Source organism: Xenopus laevis, chromosome 1L (genome assembly GCF_017654675.1).
Source record: "Xenopus laevis strain J_2021 chromosome 1L, Xenopus_laevis_v10.1, whole genome shotgun sequence".
Taxonomy (NCBI): Eukaryota; Metazoa; Chordata; class Amphibia; order Anura; family Pipidae; genus Xenopus; species Xenopus laevis.
The window spans coordinates 105,176,032-105,197,601 of NC_054371.1; the positions used below are offsets into that span (position 1 = coordinate 105,176,032).

At 36.7% G+C, this 21,570-nt stretch overlaps 1 protein-coding gene across 8 annotated transcripts in view; it reads right to left on the minus strand.

The window, feature by feature from the left end:
• LOC108712234 (pro-neuregulin-1, membrane-bound isoform) overlaps nt 1-21,570 on the minus strand; it is a 480,176-nt gene that overhangs the window by 82,921 nt on the left and 375,685 nt on the right. Inside the window, exon 1 of one of the 8 annotated variants that reach the window (XM_018254367.2) lies at nt 9,128-9,818. The exons of the other annotated variants lie outside the window; for them this stretch is intronic. Coding sequence (XP_018109856.1) covers nt 9,128-9,221 — 94 coding nt within the window. The 5' untranslated portion in view covers nt 9,222-9,818. Of the gene's footprint in view, nt 1-9,127; nt 9,819-21,570 lie in introns of those variants that run through there. 8 annotated transcript variants of the gene reach the window in all.

The following is a 21,570-nucleotide window of genomic DNA, read 5'->3' on the forward strand; positions in this document are numbered from 1 at the left end:
ATATAAAAAAATTGTTATGTGTAATCAGCATTAAGCTGAAGCACAGCAAACTGCCTGCAGTACTATAGAAATGATTGCAACACCACAGTACTAACCAACATGATTGTAACACTACAGTACTAATCAAACCTGTGATCTAATGAAATGGCATTACAAAACATAAAAACACCTGATAGCCTTTCAGTATCTTTTAAAACCCATTTAATCAATGTCAATTGCAATAAACACATTTTGAATGTTGGCCATTTGCCCAATGTCATTCAGTTAGGTGCAGAACTTGTCATACTTGTACTAATATTTGCTACAGATAACTTAATAGTACAAGCAAAAATTATATATACTGTATAAATATATCTACTGTATAAACTGTATATGCTAGTATATCAAGTCATGTTCTTTTCTCACTAAGTTGCCATCATTCTATGTTGGCCTGCAGTACTACACATGGTGATTTGTCAGAAAAGCATAATGTTACCAGTCAGCAAGTAAGAAGACAGATAGGGCTCTTTTGTAAAATCAAAAAGTTTCACAGTTTTGCTCATCTAAACCACGTGCACTCTGATAATAATGATACAATACACTGTGATGAATTTGCTTCATAGGCCAGGATTATTGCAAGCTTTACTATTGTTTGAGCTAAGTTTTCATTTAACATGATTTTAAGGAAGAAAATGCTGCTAATTTTAAAAACTGTACTTCCTTTTGTTGTTTTTTCTACTTGTTGACATCACTCCTCTGCGTCCAAACAATAAACATATATAACTCTAAAATCCTTGCAATAAAAGTGCTCAAATGATTTATTTTAATAGAAGCTATAAGTTCCCAGTACATATTCCTTTTCAGCCTGTTTACAATATGGACCTGAAAAAAATGTGTATTGCTTTAAAGCGCCTAAAACTACTGTCTTGTGCTATGTATCATTTTTCATTGTTTTAACACCCTGAAATAACACTAATCAGAGCATTTTGAAAGTTGTTAAGCTGCTATTACTCATGGTTCATTTCAATATATTTAAGGTGCTAAAAAATAACTCTTCTCCCACGTATCAATGCATAAAGAGCAACAGCTGTCTAAAGGGAACAGCTGCATTTGCTAGCTGTGAAATGAAAAAGTTATGGGAATTCAAAGGAAAGTTTCTTTCACTAGCATTCCTGTTGGAAACCACCATGTTCAACCAAGAAACGGGTGGCCAGAAAGAGGCACATTATTTCTTTGAACTTGATTTGTTTGCCCACAATGACTTAAAAGAGAACTCGTTACCTCATTTTTTGATAATAAACAAATCTAAATGAAGAAATCAAATTATGAATTACCTACAGATGGGACAAATGTAGTCTAGATATTTACTTCAGAGCGCTTGCCATGTCCCACCCCATTATTCAGCTGTTACTCAGATTGCTATGACATGATGTGCGATGGAGCACATTGTGTACCAAATAATGTCAGATAGTCTGCACCATCTAAATAGGATATGTTGAAAATTTCTCTCTAGCATGTAATGTCTTTTGGAATAAATTCTGAAGCCATATATAGTACTTGCATCCACAGATTTTTCTCTGTGCCTGTTAGGGAGATCCAGTGTGTTCGATGTGGTATGCTATGTGGCATATAGACCTGCTTCTAATCTATAGTGCCTTTGTTAAACAAATTAAAAATATGTCCCTAAGTGGAACAGAAGTGATGACAACTCTGAGCCCATAACAAGGTAATCTGATATAGTTCTAAGAATATCTAGGGCAGCAAATAGCTGTTTGCCCCAAATATCACCCTGCCTTTCTAATTGGGCTTTCATGTGTAACTTAGGAAACAAATAAACTTTCAACTCAACCACAAAACTATACTTACGCTTTGTCCCCCTGCTATTCCCCCATGTGCCCCAAGGGAGTAAGCCCTGTAGTGGGAAATTAGTTAACAGACACAGCACTTTTTACTATGTAAACTAAATAAAACTATGCAGGGTAACACAAACATGCAGAAAGAAAGGTAAAAAGGTAAAATGTAAATGTCTTATTTTTCCTGCTGTGTGGAAAATGCATTTAATATGCTTCCTTCATCAACCTTTTCAAAGTCAACACATGAAAGCATGTGATGTTAATATCAACCACTCCTCTTAAGATGTGAGTATGATATGGTGAAAATATACACTTATGAACTGTTTTAAAACAGAAGGAAAAGCTATAAAATATAACAAGTAGTGCAGAAATACTAATGTGTCCTTTGCTTTTAAAACAATAATGTCCTTATTTTGTATTGAGTTTAGCATAAAACCCAGGGCAAGTTTATCGAGTCTTCTTTCTATTCAGGGTACTTCACTTAAGTTGCTTTCTTCCCCTAAATATTAATGGACTTTGTAAGGTCCATAGAAGTATACGATATTTCTATAATGTCCAGCATAACTAGGACTGGCATAAATACAGAGGAATCAGACCTTAGATCTATCCTAGAGCAAGTGGTTAAAGAGAGGGAATGTAAGCAGGGCCAGGTAGAGGTTGATGAGCGTGCCCCGGCCCCTCCAAAAATGGGGGGGGGCTGGCACCCTGTTGTTAATAAGTTAATAAATAAGTTAAGGTCAAGAGCACTCTGAGGAAAGCTAGTTTTTTGTGGAATACTCTGCTTTATAGTTGAATATATATATATATATATATATATATATATATATATATATATATATATATATATATATATACACATATATAGAAAACCAATGAAGTAATGGACATACAGCATGTATACAAAATTTGGAACAGCTTGAACAGCTCACACAGTTCTGACATATGGTTTGTTTTCCTCTACCCGAACGGAACCTGATAAAGTATCAACTCTGTTAAAGCAGCATAGAATCTTTGATAGCTAGCAAAACAATGGCTTGTGGTAACATTTCTTATGCTTCCAGAACTTGGCAAGTCTTCGGTGATAACTATTTCACAGTTTGGCTCATCTAAAGCACGTGCACTCTAATAATAATGACACAATACACTGTGATGACTTTGCGTCATGGGCCGGGATTATTGCAAGCTTTACTATTGTTTAAGCTAAGTTTTCATTTAACATTTAAAATGCTGCTAATTTTACAAACTGTACTTCCTTTTGTTGTTTTATCTACTTTTTGACATCACTCCTCTGTTCCTCTGTGTCCAAACAATAAACATACAAAACACTAAAATCCTTGAGATAAAACAGCTCAGTGCTTTAATGATTTTTTTAATAGAAGTTATACCTGAATGTTTAAAAGGCCTTACATTTAGGCTACTAACATACCAATGCCCTCTTTGCAGGCTACCAAGACTCTTTTATACCAAGCCCTAACAAATCCTTATAAAAGGTCACAGCTCCTCAGCGACACACCGGTATAAAGAACTGATCACTAGACAACAGTTATTTCACAGAATATCAATCTAACATTAAAATACACAACACAGTTGGGTACAAACCCAGCAGTTTAGTCATTGTTTCTTAAAGAGGTGGTCAAAAGATGGCTAATTCTAAGCAACTTTTTATTTTTCTTAATATTTTTTTTTATATAATTTTTAAACAATTTGCCTTCTGGCTCTTTACAGCTTTCAAATTGGGTCACTGACGCCAACTAAGAAACAAATGCACTTTAAGACTACAAATTTATTTTTATTGCTACTTTTTATTAATCACCTTTCTATTCCGGCCCTCTCTGATTTATATTCCAGTATTTTATTCAAATCAATTGCTAGGGTAATTGCTGAAATTGCATTGCTGAATAAAAAGCTCACTGTCTCTGATGGAAATCCTGTTTTGCTGCATGCAGTGTGTGTGTCAGAGTCTTTTGTTAGCTTTTGTTTGTACTGGTTAAACTCTAAACATCCACTAGGAAAAGGAGCCCTCCTAAAAGAAATATTAGACCTACCTGTCAATCAAAATCTGACCCAGACCTCAGTAAGAAGACAGCATTGAGAGAGACAGGTTGCTGAGAGTGAGATTCTAAAGAGTAACTTGATTATTTCATAAACCATACAGAATTTTTAATTGATTTTATATATAGAGTGTCTTATTTTAGCAAGATGAAGCTTATATTAAATTTTCATTTTTGTGATAGTTCCTCTTTAAGAATCCAGCCTCTTTATACAAATTACCCTAAAGTTACTGTTGGCTTGCTTGAGGTTTATTCTTGGAAAAGCTGATTGCTATTTTCCTTAAAATTCACCATAAACATCATTCAAATATGCACCATGTAGCTAAACATTGAAGCCAAGAAGCACTCTGCTGGTGTCCCAGGACATTAGCCAAAAATTTTAGCTTTCTTATTTGTAAGATTTATTTAGCATAGTAGCATCATGATGTCATGTGGATAGCCTGTTGTCAGTTTTCAGCAATTTGCAATACTGACTTTCTCAGTTTTTCCACCACCTGTACTGGCAAAGTCTTCAAGTACCATATGAAATGAAGATACAATAATTATGGAGTTGGGACAAGCAGGACAAAACCAATTTGTTCCACATCATTTAGAAGTGAGAATATTGTTCCTCTCTGGGGATTTAGTCATACAGAAGCTATACCAACTACATAATCAACCTAATAACTAGTATTTAGTTCTTGGTAAGGCCTGAAAAATGTTTTCATCATTCTCGATCAAGAGCAGGTAGGATTCTAGACATAATATTCTTTTAAGGCAACAGGTGTAACTACTTGACATAAGTTAGTTTTCAAAGTTGTTTCAAAAAGGTGTTACCACCTCTCAAAAGTTAATGAGTGTTTGCCTGAGCCTCTTTCACGGCAGATAGGTGTTAACAGTTGCAATTTTCAGGAACTTCAAAGGCCTTCCCTAATTAGATAGTGAATGATTTAACTTTGAGATATGTTAAAAGTCTTTTCAACCTGTCTGCTATTGTTGACTTTATGACCCTAATCTGTGCAAACCACAAGCCCCATATGATATAAAATAACCATTTTAACAAACATTAATGAAAGAGCTATTATAAAAGATTTCCTGGAATTTTAAAGAAGCTTCATTTGTAATTGTAAAAAGCAGACCAAATGCATAATTACTTTAGGCTTGTGTCACTTGAAAAGACTAATGGCTGCTATTTGTGCTAGAGCTAGCTAGAAATAGGTTTCAGTGCTTCCTTTGGGGGGGGGATAATAAACGACTTAATGTACTTTTATTTGTTAGTATAGGCTAATACCCTTTCTGTGCAATATACATTTAAAGTGAAGCAAAAAGGAACAACATGGAAGCATGATTTTCTAAGATCCATAAAACAATTAAATTTCATATATATATATATATATATATATATATATATATATATATATATATATATATATATATATATATATATATATATATATATATATATAGTAAGAATCCACAGGAGAGGGTGTATACAACCACAGTCATTGGTATTTAGATCTCTTAGTGGTATGCTTCAAATATAATATACCTTCAAATAGATTGATAACAGCATATGTATACAATTTTCAATATGGGAAAAGTGGCAAATGAGAGAGACTGCTCACTGCTTCCAAATCATTCAGTGCCAGGAGCACTATTTTCAATGTTTTTTTACAATACAGTTCCCCTTACAACTGCTTCACCAATAATACACAGAAAAATGTGCTCTCCAACAATACAGCTAATGGGTGGTCATTACTGAAGTCAAGAAGACATTGTGATTGGTTTCTTGCTGAGCAGTTAAACTTTTGTTTAACTAAATGACTTTGCATGATACATTGTTCCTAATGGATCATAGCAAGTGTTATTTGTTGCCTTCATGAAAAGGGGTTTGTGCGATCACATGCACGCATAAACGTGTTGCAAGCAGGTGTTAAAGTGATACTGACACTAAAAAATGAATTTTAGCATATGAATGTACATTAAATGTTACCTATAGGTCATGTGGATCATTTTTTGCTGAGAGGTTTGTTTTTGTATATAATTGTTAGTTGAAGTTCCTAAGCCTGACTCTCTGACACTCTGACACTCTGACTTTGCCAACCTGACTGTCCCATCTAAGCCTGTTAGTTACAGTTTCTAATGCTAACGGACTCCTGCTGCACAAATATGGCAGCCCCCTTATACAGGAACATGGGGGATCAGACAGGTAATGTAAAAGCATCATGCAAATACTTTATTGCAAAGTTAGAAGTAGCTTGCAATACAGATTGGTGAATGCAATAAAATATTTTTTCCATATAGGGTAAACTTGAGGTATTGTTTCTTTCACAAAGAAAATATAACTAAATGCTGTGAACCAGGCAATAAACCAGCCAACAAAGATCTTGATATCAGTAAACAAACATTAAAAGGCAAGAATGCCAATCAGAAAGACCCCTGGCCCCTGTCTCTCTCGCATTTCATAAGCAGGTCATTGTCCACAGGAATGCTAGCCCTGGAGGCTACTGCTCATGTTTTGTCCTGACTGAATTGCTGAAAACATCTTTGATACTGAGATAATTCTGATAAACCACTGACACATAAAAGTCAGGAGCCATTAAGAAAGTAGCAACTATCAAAGACTTAAAAACAATAACTCAAGTAAGAACTCTCACTGTCTTGATATTTGTAGCCCACCACAAATGACAATGATGAGTTTTTACTCCAAACAGATACACAGTTTACCGTTCTGTGTTCCAGGTATTAAAATATTATCAATGTTCATAATGGGAATGCTTTAACTGACTATAGTTTAACCTAGTAGTGCCACCTACTCAGCAGGCAGCTTTACTGCATGCAATAAAATGACTAGCATTTCATTTGAAGATGTCTACTTTAAAACAGTTGGAAGAGCAGTTCCAAAAGGCACCTAAAAATAGCTGTTCCCCATGCAATTAGAAAAGGCACCCAACAGCCATTGAAGCGAAGAGTGTAATTAACTATCACAACATTGTAGAAAACAGGGTGCAGCCCAGCTTTCTATTTAGTTAGCAGAGAATTAAGCATTCATCTCTATCTACACTATTCAGACATTTAGAGAATGAAAATCCATCAAAGTGCTAAAACCATCAGAACTTTTTTTTGCTGTTTACACAACAAAACTTTGCTGGAAAGTAGTTTTATGCTGGACAATAGTAAATTCAACAAAAGCACGTGATTTTATATTGTTTAACACAAGAAAAAAAAAGTGTTTAATGAAAAGGACATAGATTTTCCTACAGCTTAAGCACATGCTCTTCCTGTATGTTCTTATAAACAAATGCTGTAGACTGTAAGCTCTTTGGTAGAGAATCCTGTCTATGAAGAAATAATACTATCCACATCCACACTGTTCCATTCTATAAGTCTTTCAATTATTGTGGCTCTGTAAAGTGCTGTATAATTTATGGCACTTTAGAAACCATTAGAATATACAGTATATCTGTAGTATCATCACTAATGCAATGAAAATATTCTAATGCATTAGTCAAAGCTCCGGCTAATGCTACTGAAAGGAGCACGCAATCCGCAGGCTCTGCTGCAAAATATTTTATTTGATCACAACATGTTTCGGATCACATTTTTGAAAAAAGATCCATGTGATCCGAAACATATGATCAAATAAAATATTTTGCAGCAGAGCCTGCGGATTGTGTGTTCCATCCTATCCCTTGTTGTCTTAAACATTAAACATTAAACAAAATACAAAGAATTGCAGTGTGCAAGGATTTCCAACTTTGCCTAAACTACAGCTCTAAAAATCATTAGCTAGCTAGCAGACAGGGAAGTAGTTGTGCAAAAGATGACCACCAGCACATTTCAGAACTCTGGCACTAGAGAATATAGGTGCAAAAATAAAACATGTGTCAGTGGATAAGTAAATGAACTGAATTGCATGATTTAGGGGTCTAATGATACTTATCTCTCATGAAGTGAAATGTCACCCTTCAATTAAGATTCATTAAGATCTCCTTAACCAAATGGACTTATCTCAGATGTAAAACATCATTAAGTGACTCGGGCTACAAATCTTAATTTTTTATTACTGCTACAGTATAAAAATTAAATTCTTCATTCAAATGCGTGATCACTCCCCCTTCCAACTGATTTCTGAGCACACCCAGAGGAATATTCCTGGACCCACTGTAAAAATACATGTTAAAAATAAATATTTGAACAGTTTGTACAGTTCTGTGGTGCAGTGGCGGACAGAAATATCCTAATGAATTGGTAGCAAGCAGTGGCAAACACAAGAATGATAAAACTAAAGGTGAAAGCATAAACCATGCTGTATGGGCGTGTTTGTGCAGGCTGGAAGCTATCAAATGCCTTGGGCAAATAGACAGATCCCAGAGCCCCCCTTTTCTTTTAAATGAAAAGAAAATAGCTACTACATAAATAATTCTCAGGGGGGAGCCAGCTGTGCTCCTATTAAGCAGCCTCTCCAGTCAGACAGATGTGATGAGTCTGCAGCACGTGTTTAAGCTACCGATAACCTGACAAAGGCTGGTGGGAGTTGTAGTTTAACAACATTGAAAGGCTATTGAATTCCAAGCCCTTGCTAGGAGGAAACTGAAAAGTCTATTAGGGGGTTGTTTTGTGACATTCTCCTTTAACAAGGAAAAGCCAGTGCACGTGAATACATATCTATTCATCTATCTATAACAATGTTGGACTTATAACTAACAGCTTCTTCCTGCCGCTCCTTGCTGATGTTTCTATCCCTTTCCAGCCACTCATGCCTGGCTCCATGAAAAACTACCTAGGCAACCACATACACGTAACACAGACGCGTCCGGTAACACAACACAACAGGTACAAGGCGCTGACGTCAGTAGCGTGCCCCTGGGTTTCACTTGATTTAGCGCAGCAGGGAAATCCCTCCTTTTAAGCGTCTCTCTCTCGCTCTCTCCTCCATGCCATCGCTAGAGGGCAGCCTGAGAATGCAGATGAAGCCTGAGAGCTCCGAGAGCCGCCTGGGGTTTTCTTTGCATGTAAAAGCAAGAAAAGCTGTCACAGTAATTGACCTAATCCTAACACACAGAAACGGTCATGAGAACTGCTTTTAAATAGCTTCCACTGAAAGCAAAAAGAGGGAAGAGTCATTAGTGCGCTTGTTGCTCGTTGCTTTCTACCATCTTAACCTGAGTAACTACTGCGCCTTTAGTCTCCCGTGTGTTGGGAGGAAATGGAAAGAGCAGGTAGTGCCACATTAGCGGCATCCAAACACAAAATGTCACTCACCTGTGCCTTGGTCTTTACCCTCCGCTTTCTTCCCTTTCCTGTCCTTTTTTCCTTTTCTTCCCTTCCCTTCTTTTTCCTTCTTCTTCTCAGCCATGGTGACGGACTTCAAACTTCTCGAGTGAAACCTTTGCCAAATAAAATCCAGTTTTCCTTTAGTGCTTCTACTTCTCCCCTACTGAAACGTGGTATTTCCTTATGTTGCTGTGGGAGCCGACTCGCTGCGTGACCCGAGGCTCTGGGGACTGACCCCAAACTCGTTATCCCTGGTGTGACAGCAGCGCCTGGACTCACACTGTCATTAGCCTCCCCCTCTTCCCTCGGCCAGATCACTAGGACACGGCTAATTAGATCAGGCCAGCAGAACAGGGCACGGGCAAGTAGCAGATAATCCAAAAGCAAATCAGCTATATTCCTTTTTCTCTGAAATCAGGACTATACTACAAAATCATATATACTATAGTAGAAAAAAATAAAGTTCCTATTGTGCCTTGTATCTGAAAAGGTTGCCTTTTTTTCAGTCAGAAAACTATCTTCTCACTTAGTCCCTCCAAGTTTTCTAGTTCTGTCAGTGATGGGATTTCTCCTCAGTGCGCTCTCTCAGCGAGGAGGGAACTTTCTCCCATGCTGAAATTTCCTAAAGTTTTGTAAGCTTCTCCACCCACCCACATAGGTATTACCAGTCTCCCACACCCCCTTTTCTATAGGTGGAGCAAAGTCTCTCCATGCACAGCCAACTGACAATGCTTCGCTGCTCCCCAAGAGGTCGCTAATCATTTACTTTCATAGGCTGCAAACAGCTGGGAAATGAATTCATCATCACCAGGGAATTATTGTCGCACTCATTCACCAACTTTTGCCTGGTTTTTGTGTGTTTGAACGGCAAGTGGAATGTTCTTCAAATTACTTTTTAACCTGGATGTATTTTTGGGGGCAGTACTAATGGCAGGTACATACCCCATATCCCATATGCTATTGTATTGTAATGTTTTCCCCTCTGATTTTATATATGTGAAGGATAGATTGTATTTATGTAAATTGATGTAATAATATAACCCACTAAATTGTCACTCCATTGTTATCTACTAGTTATTTTACCAGTTTTGAGTAGCAGAGGTGCCTTGTGTTCCTGGCACAATTCACTATGTGTAGGGTTGCCACCTTTTCTGGAAAACCATTCTTTATTTTTTCTCTTTTTACGCTGTTAATAACATTGCCATTGAATACCGACCAGATGGCAACTGAACTATTGGGCACATAGGAAGCTACGTTGCTACTCACTTCCATAGCGCTTCTTAGTACTATCTAGAGGTTTGCTGCACTGCTGACATTTTCTTTAAAAAGTAGTCAGGTTTTAGGGATGATGTCCAGATGTATATGATAGTGTCAGCATCCCTTTAAGAACTATCATAAAGTCTTACGTTTTTATAAGCAATATTGTTTTATGTAAAATTGGACTTTAGTGCTCACACTATACAATATACATATTAAAATTGTGCTGCCTGTCATGATGTAACCCGCATCAGAGTAAGAACACTATGCAGAGTTTAATTTCAGTTTAATGTAGGGATGCAAGTGCGCTATGCTCAGGGCCATTTTAAGGCCAATAAAATAGATAACAGGTATATTAATCATATATGTGCCAGTATAATGCTATAGGAAATTAATAATCAGTATATTAACTCCAGGCGTGCCAGTATAAATACTACAGAAAAATAATCCGCATAATTAGCGCAGACATGCTATTACAATTACTACAGAACATGCATAATTAGCATATTAACCCTAGCTGTGCCAGTATAATCACTGTAGATGGCCAATGTAATGGCCAATAAGCAATCCATCAATCACAGACACGTGAGTAAGATCACTGAAAAATGTACAATGAGCACTCCATTAACTCCACACATGCCAGTAAGATCACTGAAAAATGGCCAATGAGCACTTCATTAACTCCATACATGCCAGTGAAATCAGTGGATAGCTTGTCCGCATTACCTTACATTTGCCAAGCAGAATACAAGTAGCAAAGATTTCTTTTTCCTTGTGTTCTCACAGTGGCTTGACACACTCTCTTTCTGCCTATTCAATACACTGCAGATAATCCAAGATGGCCGTGCATTCCACAGTGGAATGCACAGCCCTTTGCGAAAGACTGTAGAGTGGTGGGGGCAAGGAAGGCAGTGGGAGCAGTGGGGGTAAGGAGGGCAGCAGGAGGGAATTAAATTACATTGTAAAAAACCTTCTGGCACAGCCCCCCCCCCCACTCAAAATCAGTGGATCCTGGGCAGATGCCCAATAGGCCCAATGGTTAAATCAGCCCTATGCGCTATACTCTTCCAACTGCCCTCTTCCCATGCAGTGGACCCCATGGTTTTCCCCTTTGACAAGCTACTCACTTTCCTCCAACTTGTGCACTGGAGTGACGGGGGGTGGATTCACCAGTGCAGGATTCTTCAAAATCTCATGCTCTTGCATGAAGTTGCATGAGAAATTTTGTGGCACAGGCAACTTCTATCAGAGCAAAGTCTATCCTGCCCAGGGGCAGATTAACAAATAGGCTACCCTAGACTATCACTTAGGGGCCCAGAATGATTAGGGGCCCATCTAACTTGAATGGAAAGATTCATAATACCAGAGTTTTTTAATTATTTTTATTTTACACTGACAAGCTTCCCCACTTCTGAAATGTGTCACTTGTCCCTGTAAACCCTGCTTTCTCACTGAAGGAATGAGCATTCTCTGTAACCCTCCCTCCCACCCTCCTCCTCTTTCAAACTTCCCGCCCCTGCTCTCCTGATAGCGGTGTGAAGGGCCAACACGACTGGCTTCAAATCCACTGCATTTTGCTGCTCTGCACCATACATGACAGATAATGTATCTGCACTGTAGATTGTGGGACATTAACTGACACAGCTGCAATGACTATCCTTTATGGCTGACTTCTTCTGTCATAAATATTGGTGGGCTAAGTTGTGGTGTGTTGGAAGTGGCAAAGGGCAGTATGCAGAGAAGGGAATCTATACTTCTTCAGCACCTTTGTCTCTCCATTTCCCTCAGCCTGCAGCTGCTCTTCTTACCCACATTTTCTCTGAAAGAAGGAACATCTCTAAGATCATCTTTACTGTAGTGGATGGTTCTACAGGTATTTAAAAGATTAACAAATATGACACATAAAATTGCAACTGAGACATCCTATGAGTTCTAGGGGTAAATTGACACTGCTTCAACCAGGTTGATTTCAGGGGGAATTAACATAGTAACATAGTAAGTTAGCTTAAAAAAAGACACACGTCATCTAGTTCAACCTTTGGCTTTTAATTTTTTTTTTAACCTGCCTAAATGCTAGTTGATCCAGATTATACAGGGAATTGTCACTGTGCCTTCCTACTATGAGTTCTGGGGTATTTATACTTGGAATTGCCACTGCTATGAGTTCTAGGGGTAATGTAATTGATGCTTGAAACCCAAATAAACCCCTATCTCTCATGTTATTTGGACTTATCCACTACTCATGACTGACACATAATTAAAAAAAGATGTAAATTAGAAACTATAGCTTTACTTTATTCGGTTCATTAGTGTACTGTCACTCTTGGAAAGTAAAAAACAATAAAAGTAAAACTTTATTAGTTTCCACAATTAGGATGCATAATTATGATCATTAAAGAACTATGTTTTATTTGACATGGAGTGCGGGTCCTCTTGAATCAGTCATTTTATATTGACCCTGCACCCGCATTTGAAGAAGACCAATCAGAGCGTGGACGCTTTGCTATATATATATATATATATATATATATATATATATATATATATATATATATATATATATATATATATACATATATATATATATATATATATACATATATATACATATACATACATATATATATAGAAATGCCCCACAGTGCCTGCACTCGTACCGATAAAGCCAGTGGTGCAAGATCAATGGTATATTAAAATACTTCAATGGAGGATCAGCATTCACTGTTGTTTGTGAATAACTTTGTTTATTATTTCACACAAATTTTTTTTTTTTGGTAAGATGTAAAAATTTGTGTGAAATAATAAACAAAGTTATTCACAAACAACTTTTGAGTGCTGATCCTCCATTGAAATATTATATACACAGATCACCCATAGAGTGGGTGCGTTTTTCTGTGGTGAGAGCTCTAATCTCACAATTTTGATAAAAAAAAATATCAAGAAATCAAAATATTGCCGTTTTTGTCAACCATTCACTAGTATTTTCTGGTTTCATTTGCTAATGTTTATAGTGCCACAGCTGCAAGTTTGTGTTTCCTCTGTTTTCTATCACTATCCCATGCCAAATACGTCCTTGGTTTTCAGGGACGTCCTTGATTTTATATCCAACGTTTGCAATGCCTTTTTCTGGTTGGTGACATTAATCACACCGTTTAAAACAAATGTAGAAGAATGTCTGATTCTTAAAAAAAAGCTGGAAATTTTGTCTTGTCTTCCCAGCCGCTTATCCTGGACATCAATTTTTTTAGCTTGAAGCATGTCAATTTATGATATATACAGTTAGGGTGATAATATTATTTTTGATCAAAAAATGATCTGTTGCTAAAATACTTTTAATCTTGTTATATGGAAGCAGTACACAATATCAGTAAATAGTCTTAAATAATTGGGCCAATCAATTAATTCACTAAGATTTCCCTGCAGTTTTCAATCTTTGGAAAGCATGCTTGCACTAGCCCAACTATTAAATAGGAATTAAGGCACACACTGAAGAATTAAAGCTGGGAAATTGGCAGTATATATAAAAATACTTTTTTTTCAATATATAAGTTTTTGCCTATAGTTTTTATGAGCTCCTACAGCCAACAGATGTATAGTCACAGGAAATGTGTCACAAAGATATAATCGATCATTTACAACCACAGTGGTGTACATTGACTCCACTCATTAAAGGAGAATTCAACCCTTTAGCAAAAAAACCCGTACCCCCTACCCCACGTAGACCCCCCTCCCTCCTCCCCCCAGCCTAACTACCCCCCACCCCGGGGGAATTGCCCCTAACTTTTTACAGATTCAGGCATCGAAGTTCACCGCAGCCATCTTCCAGGTCTTCGTGTCTTCTTCCAGCGCTTCTGCAATTTCTGTCCATTTCAGCACATGCGCAGTTGTTGCAAATCGGCAAATTGCTCGAACTGCACATGCGCCGCTTCGCTGGTCTCCCTCTCATCTTTCCAAAGACTCAAGATGGCTGTGTGGAACTCTGATGCCTGAATCTGCGCCGAAGGATAAGTAAAAAGTTAGGGGCATTTCTCCGGGGCAGCAATTAGGCTGGGGGGAGGAGGGAGGGGGGTCTATGTGGGGTGGGGAGTAGGGTAATTTTTTGCTAAAGGGTTGAATTCTCCTTTAAAGGTACTTATGTACAAACACACATCTAGCACTCCTGCTTTATTTTGCTTGGTGCCGGTATTTTCACCCTACGTGCTGGTATGAAACTCATATAAGACCACCTATTGACACAAAGGAACCCTCTTTGAGGGTGCCAGTATTATGGGTAAAAAACATGGTAAATTGCACACTGCATTTACAGTTGTAAATTACCTTTATAGTATTGGGGGAAAATGGCTGCCCTTAACTATGAATTTGTATGAATTATTGTTGTTATAAGATCAAGTATAACTTAATATACAAAATAAGATTGAGAAAGCATAGTGCTGCTAACCATTATTAGGCTGTATGTAATAATAACAAAGCTGTTCATAGAACAATTTGCTATTTATGAATTGTATTTTCTCAAATCTGGAATTTTAGCTTACAAAGTCTCACTTAGTTATGCTATCACTCCCCAGTCATTGCCTCTGATTTTCTCTAAAAACTGACCACCACACGAAATAAGTGAATATACAGTATAAGAAGAAAGCAATTTATTTTCGGAATAGCAAGGTCAGTCCCACTATGAGGACTATAGTCCTGGTGCCTTAAGTCATTTAATAGTGCTAATTTGAATGCTTGCAGGGACCATGCACAGAGAATGTTCCAGATTTTGTGGAGTTTCAGAAATCAGAATGAAGCTGTCATGGGAATCAGAAAAGCAAATTCAAGCATATATTTCAGCAGAGTGCAGATTGCAAATCCTCATACTGCATTCTAATAAGAAGTGTGGATCCAAAAAATATATGTGCACACCTGGCCTCAAAGCTAATAAACACAGTGCTGTAGACTAAAGAAGGATGGCACACCTACCATCTATAGAGTACAGAAAAACTCCATCAGGGGATAACCCCTGTGTTTACTGGTGTCAAGTCAAATAACATTTCGGGGGGCCTGTCCTCGTCAAGTGATCAGTAGAAACCCACAGAACACTTTGACATCAGGCCATGATGTTACATTGAAATTGGAACAATGTGAAAGCTACTGGATTTGGCATGTGAAAACACAAATACCATAATGGTTAAATGATGAATTTAGTCTTACCTGTTATTTATAACTATTTTATGTACCCTGCTGCTTCATAATTACGTTTATTTTCTACAATTTTTTTTAAGATTCATCTGGCTGTTGACTGCCCCCTTAAGTAATAGAAAGTTGATGATTGTTTTTGTATAATTTTAATTATCTAAAGAAAACCTCACTTTGGTTACAAAGTTTAATTGTTTATACAATTTAAGAGTTATGAGTCAGCCTATATCATATTTGGCTCTTGTTAAGCTAATAAGATACTACTTATGAGAAAAAGCTTGCTTTGCTCTTGGTCATCAACAAAACACCTTAGGGGACACAGCTCACTTGCTCTTGTTCAACTACAAACCTTCTTGGGAGACACTGGAACTAATGAACATTGGTTTAAACCCTTATATAATTCATGCTGTTGATGTTTTAAACTAATTAACATTCCATTGTGGGGTGGGGCTAGTAATTGAGGACATTTAAGGTTTTTGGTGGGTTTGTACTGATCACCCGACAAAGACACTTGTCCCAAAAATGTTGTTGTTGTTTGGTTTAACACCAGTAAACACAGGGGTTATCCCTGTTTTGCATTTAACTTGTGTGCTGGAGTTTTTATGTACTTGCTAGTAAGGTGGAAGCATTACACCACAAGAGGTCAATGGGTAATAAAGTTTAATTCTTAAATTTCAAACATCTTTCTTTGTATGTAGATGTTTGTATGTAGATACACCTTAATAGGTACTATTGACCACTGAGATGAGACCCCCACAGAACTGGTGTTGCCTAGAGAAGTCTTTGTCTGTTGCAATGTGCATTGCATTGTTTGGTGTAGTCTGTTATTACTTTCCTATGTTGTAGATTATCTTTTGCTTAAGCCCAGAAGGGCTCTTGAGAGCTTCTACTTTTGATTTTGTTTGTTTGTGCTTGTGTACCTACCTCAATTTTAGGGAGCTAAAAGAAAGAAAACCGTCAGGACAGGAACTGAACTAGATATAGTTACATCTTTAAATGTCTCCAGCTGTGAGGAGAAAGCCATAGGGAAGATTTGTAAAGGACACTGTATAAAAATTGTGCACACAGTATACTGTATGTAAACAGGGAGCTGTAATGTTGCAGATGGCGATATTTGCTGGAATAATACCACTAGAATAATATACTTTGTGAAGGTGCAGCTGGCATACATACTTTTACATAACTCTTCCTTGGAATGGCTTTTTCGTTAATCCCAAAATGGGAAGCACGATAACTATTAGGCTTCTATTATAGTAAAAGCAGTTAAAGTTTTAAACCCCTCACTTCCACTTAGCGGCAGAATTTCTTTTTAGCACTGCCTTCAGATTTATTGAAAAGCAATAGTAACCTATAGCAACACACTTATATAAGCTTGATATGTGTTTTTAAACTTTAATTCCTATTTTTTAGCATGCCATATTGATATCTGGATGTGTCAGTACTGGTGGAGTAAGATACTGCAAAGGATCAGCAAAAACCTCAAAGTACCCCACCCAAGACTTCCCCACACACCTCACCTGCATAAGTTCCTATTCAAGTGCCAAGTATATGAGCATGTTGTGAACACTTCTGAGGTTCCCAGAGAACTGTTCTATGACGTGTTCACCAGACTCAGCACTCGAAGGCAGCCTAAAGGGATAAAGTGCATATGAAGATCAGTGTTCTGAAAGATCAGTGTTCTGGCACATCCACTGCTAAAATGTATTACAGTATTTTTATAGGTATTTTAGAGGTGTGAAATAGTAGTTATTTGATCTGATTTTAGAGAGGGTGGCTTTTTTAAACCTGGCTCTTGGTATAGTTGACAAGATTTCCAGATAATTTAAGGAATTATTGTTTAAAAGCATAAAGAAACCCCCACATAAATATCAATAGAATAGATCACTGATAATGTTTCAAAATTAAATGTGTTAATTATTCTTTAACCAAAGAACAAAAATACTGATACTATTCCTGTATTTCAGCACTAATACAAAACTTTAGCGACATGCAAAGATGTATCTTATGGTTGTCACCTTTCCCCCCGACGAACTCCAAGAGGAGACGGGACCATGACGCAACGGGGGGGGGGGGATAATGACATTTCCCAGGAAATCCTGCCCCCCAAAACCGGACAGGTGGCAACTTTAATGTATCGAAAGGTAAAAAATAAATCTCCCCAGAATCCTTTTAGAACACCAAACTTTGCTGCCAATTGTTTGTAGTGTGTGTTTGTTTGTTTTTTGTGGAATTCCCTATAACCAGCAAGTTCCAAATTGTGGGAATCTCTGCCCATGTGAGCTAATGATCTGCCTATTATTAGAGTTAACCGTTTTCAACCACCATCGGAAACCTGTAAGCTCCAAATTATGGAAAGGCTGTCTCCCATAGACTCAGTTTTATCGAAATAATTCAAATTTTTAGAACTGGTTTCCTTTTTCTGTATAATAATGAACCACACATTGCAATTAAGATATAAGTAATCCTTATTGGAAACAAAACCAGCCTATTGGGTTTATTTAAAGGATTTTAAGATCCAAATCATGGAATGATACATTTTCCAGAAGCATTCTGTATAACAGGTTCCATACCTGTACCTTCTAACAACCAATGAAATATTGGTGGGAGAGCAAATGGTCATTCTCACCAATTCTCACCAATTCTTCAGGCTGAGCCAGCTTGCCAAGCTCTGAGCTTCCTGGGGGCCACACAGTTTGAGAACCATTGGGATAAATATAATAGGTGCAGCAACTACTTCCCGGTTCCAGTAATCTAGCACTGTATTAACAATAAAATAGAATCTTAACAGTCAATCTGGAGTAATGAACCCTGACATTCAAACATGCTGAAAAGTAGTGCACCTATTTAAAGCACCATACAAAAGAAACAATGAATAATAATCTGAAACATTGCTGATGTCAATCCATAACGTAAAACTTAATTTAAAAGTGAACTTCCCCTTTTACCATGAATAAGTAGTAATTTATTTTGTGAACAAGCCTGGTGCCATGTACTGCTGGATTGGCAGCTGACCTGCTAGCAATTTTACTGCCGTTAAGTGTTGGACTTGCACTATTTTTCAGCCTAAGTACTATGTTAGAAACACATTTAAATTGAAAAACATTTAGTTGAACCGTTAATAAAGATCTGTTGATGTTGTGGTTATGTAAATATTTATAATGGGTTCATTTGTTTTGATGTTGTAATCAACTAGACATTTGTGTTATTGCCTTATTTCTAAGAAAGAACATAAGAATACATTGTGTAGGTATCCAAACTGCTACTGCACGCAAGCCTAATCCACAGATACATGTGTGACTGTAAAAGCAGAAATGGAAAAATGCTATGGATATGGATGTCAACAAAGAAAGCAAAATACTTGTCCGTTGGTATTTGTACAGTGACTACAAATATTTGGTTCTTTCCTCCAACTTGTATCTTAAAAAGATGCAGAACCAAAAGTACTATTATATAAGATCACTAACTCAAACAGTCACTTTCAACCTGTGGCCCTCTTTTCTGCTTTTGTTGGACTACAAATCCCATAATTCCCAACCACCCGGTGGTTGTATTAAGATAATGTTCAGGCAACCTGAATTGCAGGTCTCACTGGGTACTCAGTAGACCTACCGAAAATGTTTGATCTGCTGTAGATGAAAACAGTTAACAAGGTTGATGAATCTACCTGCTGCTCATCGGGTTTAACTAAATCCTATTTTTACCTAATTATAAAAACAATACATTCCATAATTGTTTACACAATTTGATATATATTGATTGGGTCAATGTATTTGTCAATGTTGGAACGGGCGTAGTTTAGAGGTATGGCTAGAATAGGTGTGGAAGTCTTTGGGATGATACATTCCAGGTACATATAAGGTATAATTTTTTTTAATGGCATTGGGAAGTGCAATCTATGAATGCATCCTTTGTTTACTTTAGAAAACCAATTATCCTTGCTCCTGAAAACTATATTGTTTAATGGGAAAAGTACCTTGTTAACGTTTAATAAATTATAATATAAAGGATTATTAAAACATTTTGGCAAAGGTTATTCACAGGCAAAAAATTATTTATGTATATTGGAGTGTTAGCCATGATTGTTCTGATGAGTTAACACTATCTAACACTAAAGGTTCTGGGCCTCCTTAAGCTGATGAAATGGGTACAGATATTGGAAAATATTTGTGTAGTAGTTTTCCTGTCATACTTGTAAGAATATCTAGACTAGCAAATATATATGCACCCCACATCACATCCTAACACCTTGAAGTCGGTCTTTAAGGTGAATCTAGGAGAGTAAATGACCATTTTCATCAATTCTTACCCATACTGTCAAACTCTGAGCTTCACGGGGGAGACTCCCACAGTTTGAGAGCCACAGGGATAAATATAACAACTACTTGCCAGTTCTATTAATCTAGCACTGTAACAACATTTTGCCTTTTATTTAATCCCCCATGTGGCTTGCCTGACAAGTTGTCATACTGTAGATCAAAAAGTAGAATAAACAGTGCTGACATGCACTTACAAGAAGTACTGATATTCAAGGTGAAGCCTCTAAAAAGTATTATATTTGTTATAAGATTCAATTTTATGGAGCAAATCTAGATATAATTGAATAGCAATGCAGTAGGTGCGTGGTCTAAATATATATATATATATATATATATATATATATATATATATATATATATATATATATATATATATATATATATATATATATATATATATTAAAAATATGCTTAAATATATCCAGCTATTCCTTTAAAAGCAACCCCAAATAGCTTATTTGAATATAAGCTCACCATTCTTTTGAAGCATAAGCCAATGATTATAAGTGGTTTCATACCTCAGGCAGAAAAAACTGCAAGCTATGTAGACTCTAGCGTTAAAAACGACACTGAAATGCATTAGTTTTACTCTTAGTTTTACTCTATGGATGCTCGGGAGTTTAAATGCTTGCCTTCGAGATCCCAGAAGAGGTCACTGCTCAGCCAGAAGGAAACTCTGCGCAGCTGTTATAAAAGATCTCTCAACCATTAATGATATTTTGCTCCTTTTAACCTTTTTCCAAAGTTTCTTCTAAAATGTAATGCTTTACAATTAACTGTAATTTAGAGGCACTTTAAAATGTTAACAGAAAAGTCTCATGGAATACTTCGATAAAGTATACTTACAATACACAATTTCAGAAGAAATATGTAGAAATCATTAAAATATACATAATTAACAGCATCAACTATTGGATTATTCCTTATAAGGAAATATCAATCACAACATTCATGCACATATTGTATCTTATCTTCTTAGTAAAAATTAAATGTACTGCTGACAACTATGGACGACGTGGGTGTTATTAGTAAATTGCATACCAAGTTTATTCCTGTTTTAGAATTCACTTCCTGTTCGTCAATCCAAGAAGCTGTATGCTCATGGTGGTTTTTAACCCCATAAGTGCAAAAATCTATTTTCTCCAGTTTTAAATCAGGAGTGTACAACCTCTAACTCTCATATTACAACTCCAGGCATCCCACCTACAGCAAAGAGCTGAATTTTGGTCAACTGTGGCAAATAGTGAAATAGAACATAATCCAGGGAAGAATGCACCTCTATAGACTTGAAGCTTTTTAAGTGAATTACAAATAAAACCACCCTAATACATTATAATATTCATTAAAAGACTCAGCTGTTTAGTAAATATGATTCCCCTAAAACAGATCATAATAAAATATTAAAGTTTGGGCTCACATATAATTATTATTAGGACATATTAATAAAGTGCCAACATATTTAAAGGAGAACGAAAAATAGAATCACAAGGGGTGCCTAATTCTTAGGCCACCTTTTAATAATTTGGTTGTTCCTTCTACTTTAAAGTGATGTTATAGGGTGACAAAAATTATTTTATTAGTGTAATAGAAAAGTAATTTCTTTACAGGAATTCATATTACAGACAGTTTAGACAGGAATGGTTTAATCCAAGAGTTGATATAAGGAAGTTAGTTCTGTGTCAG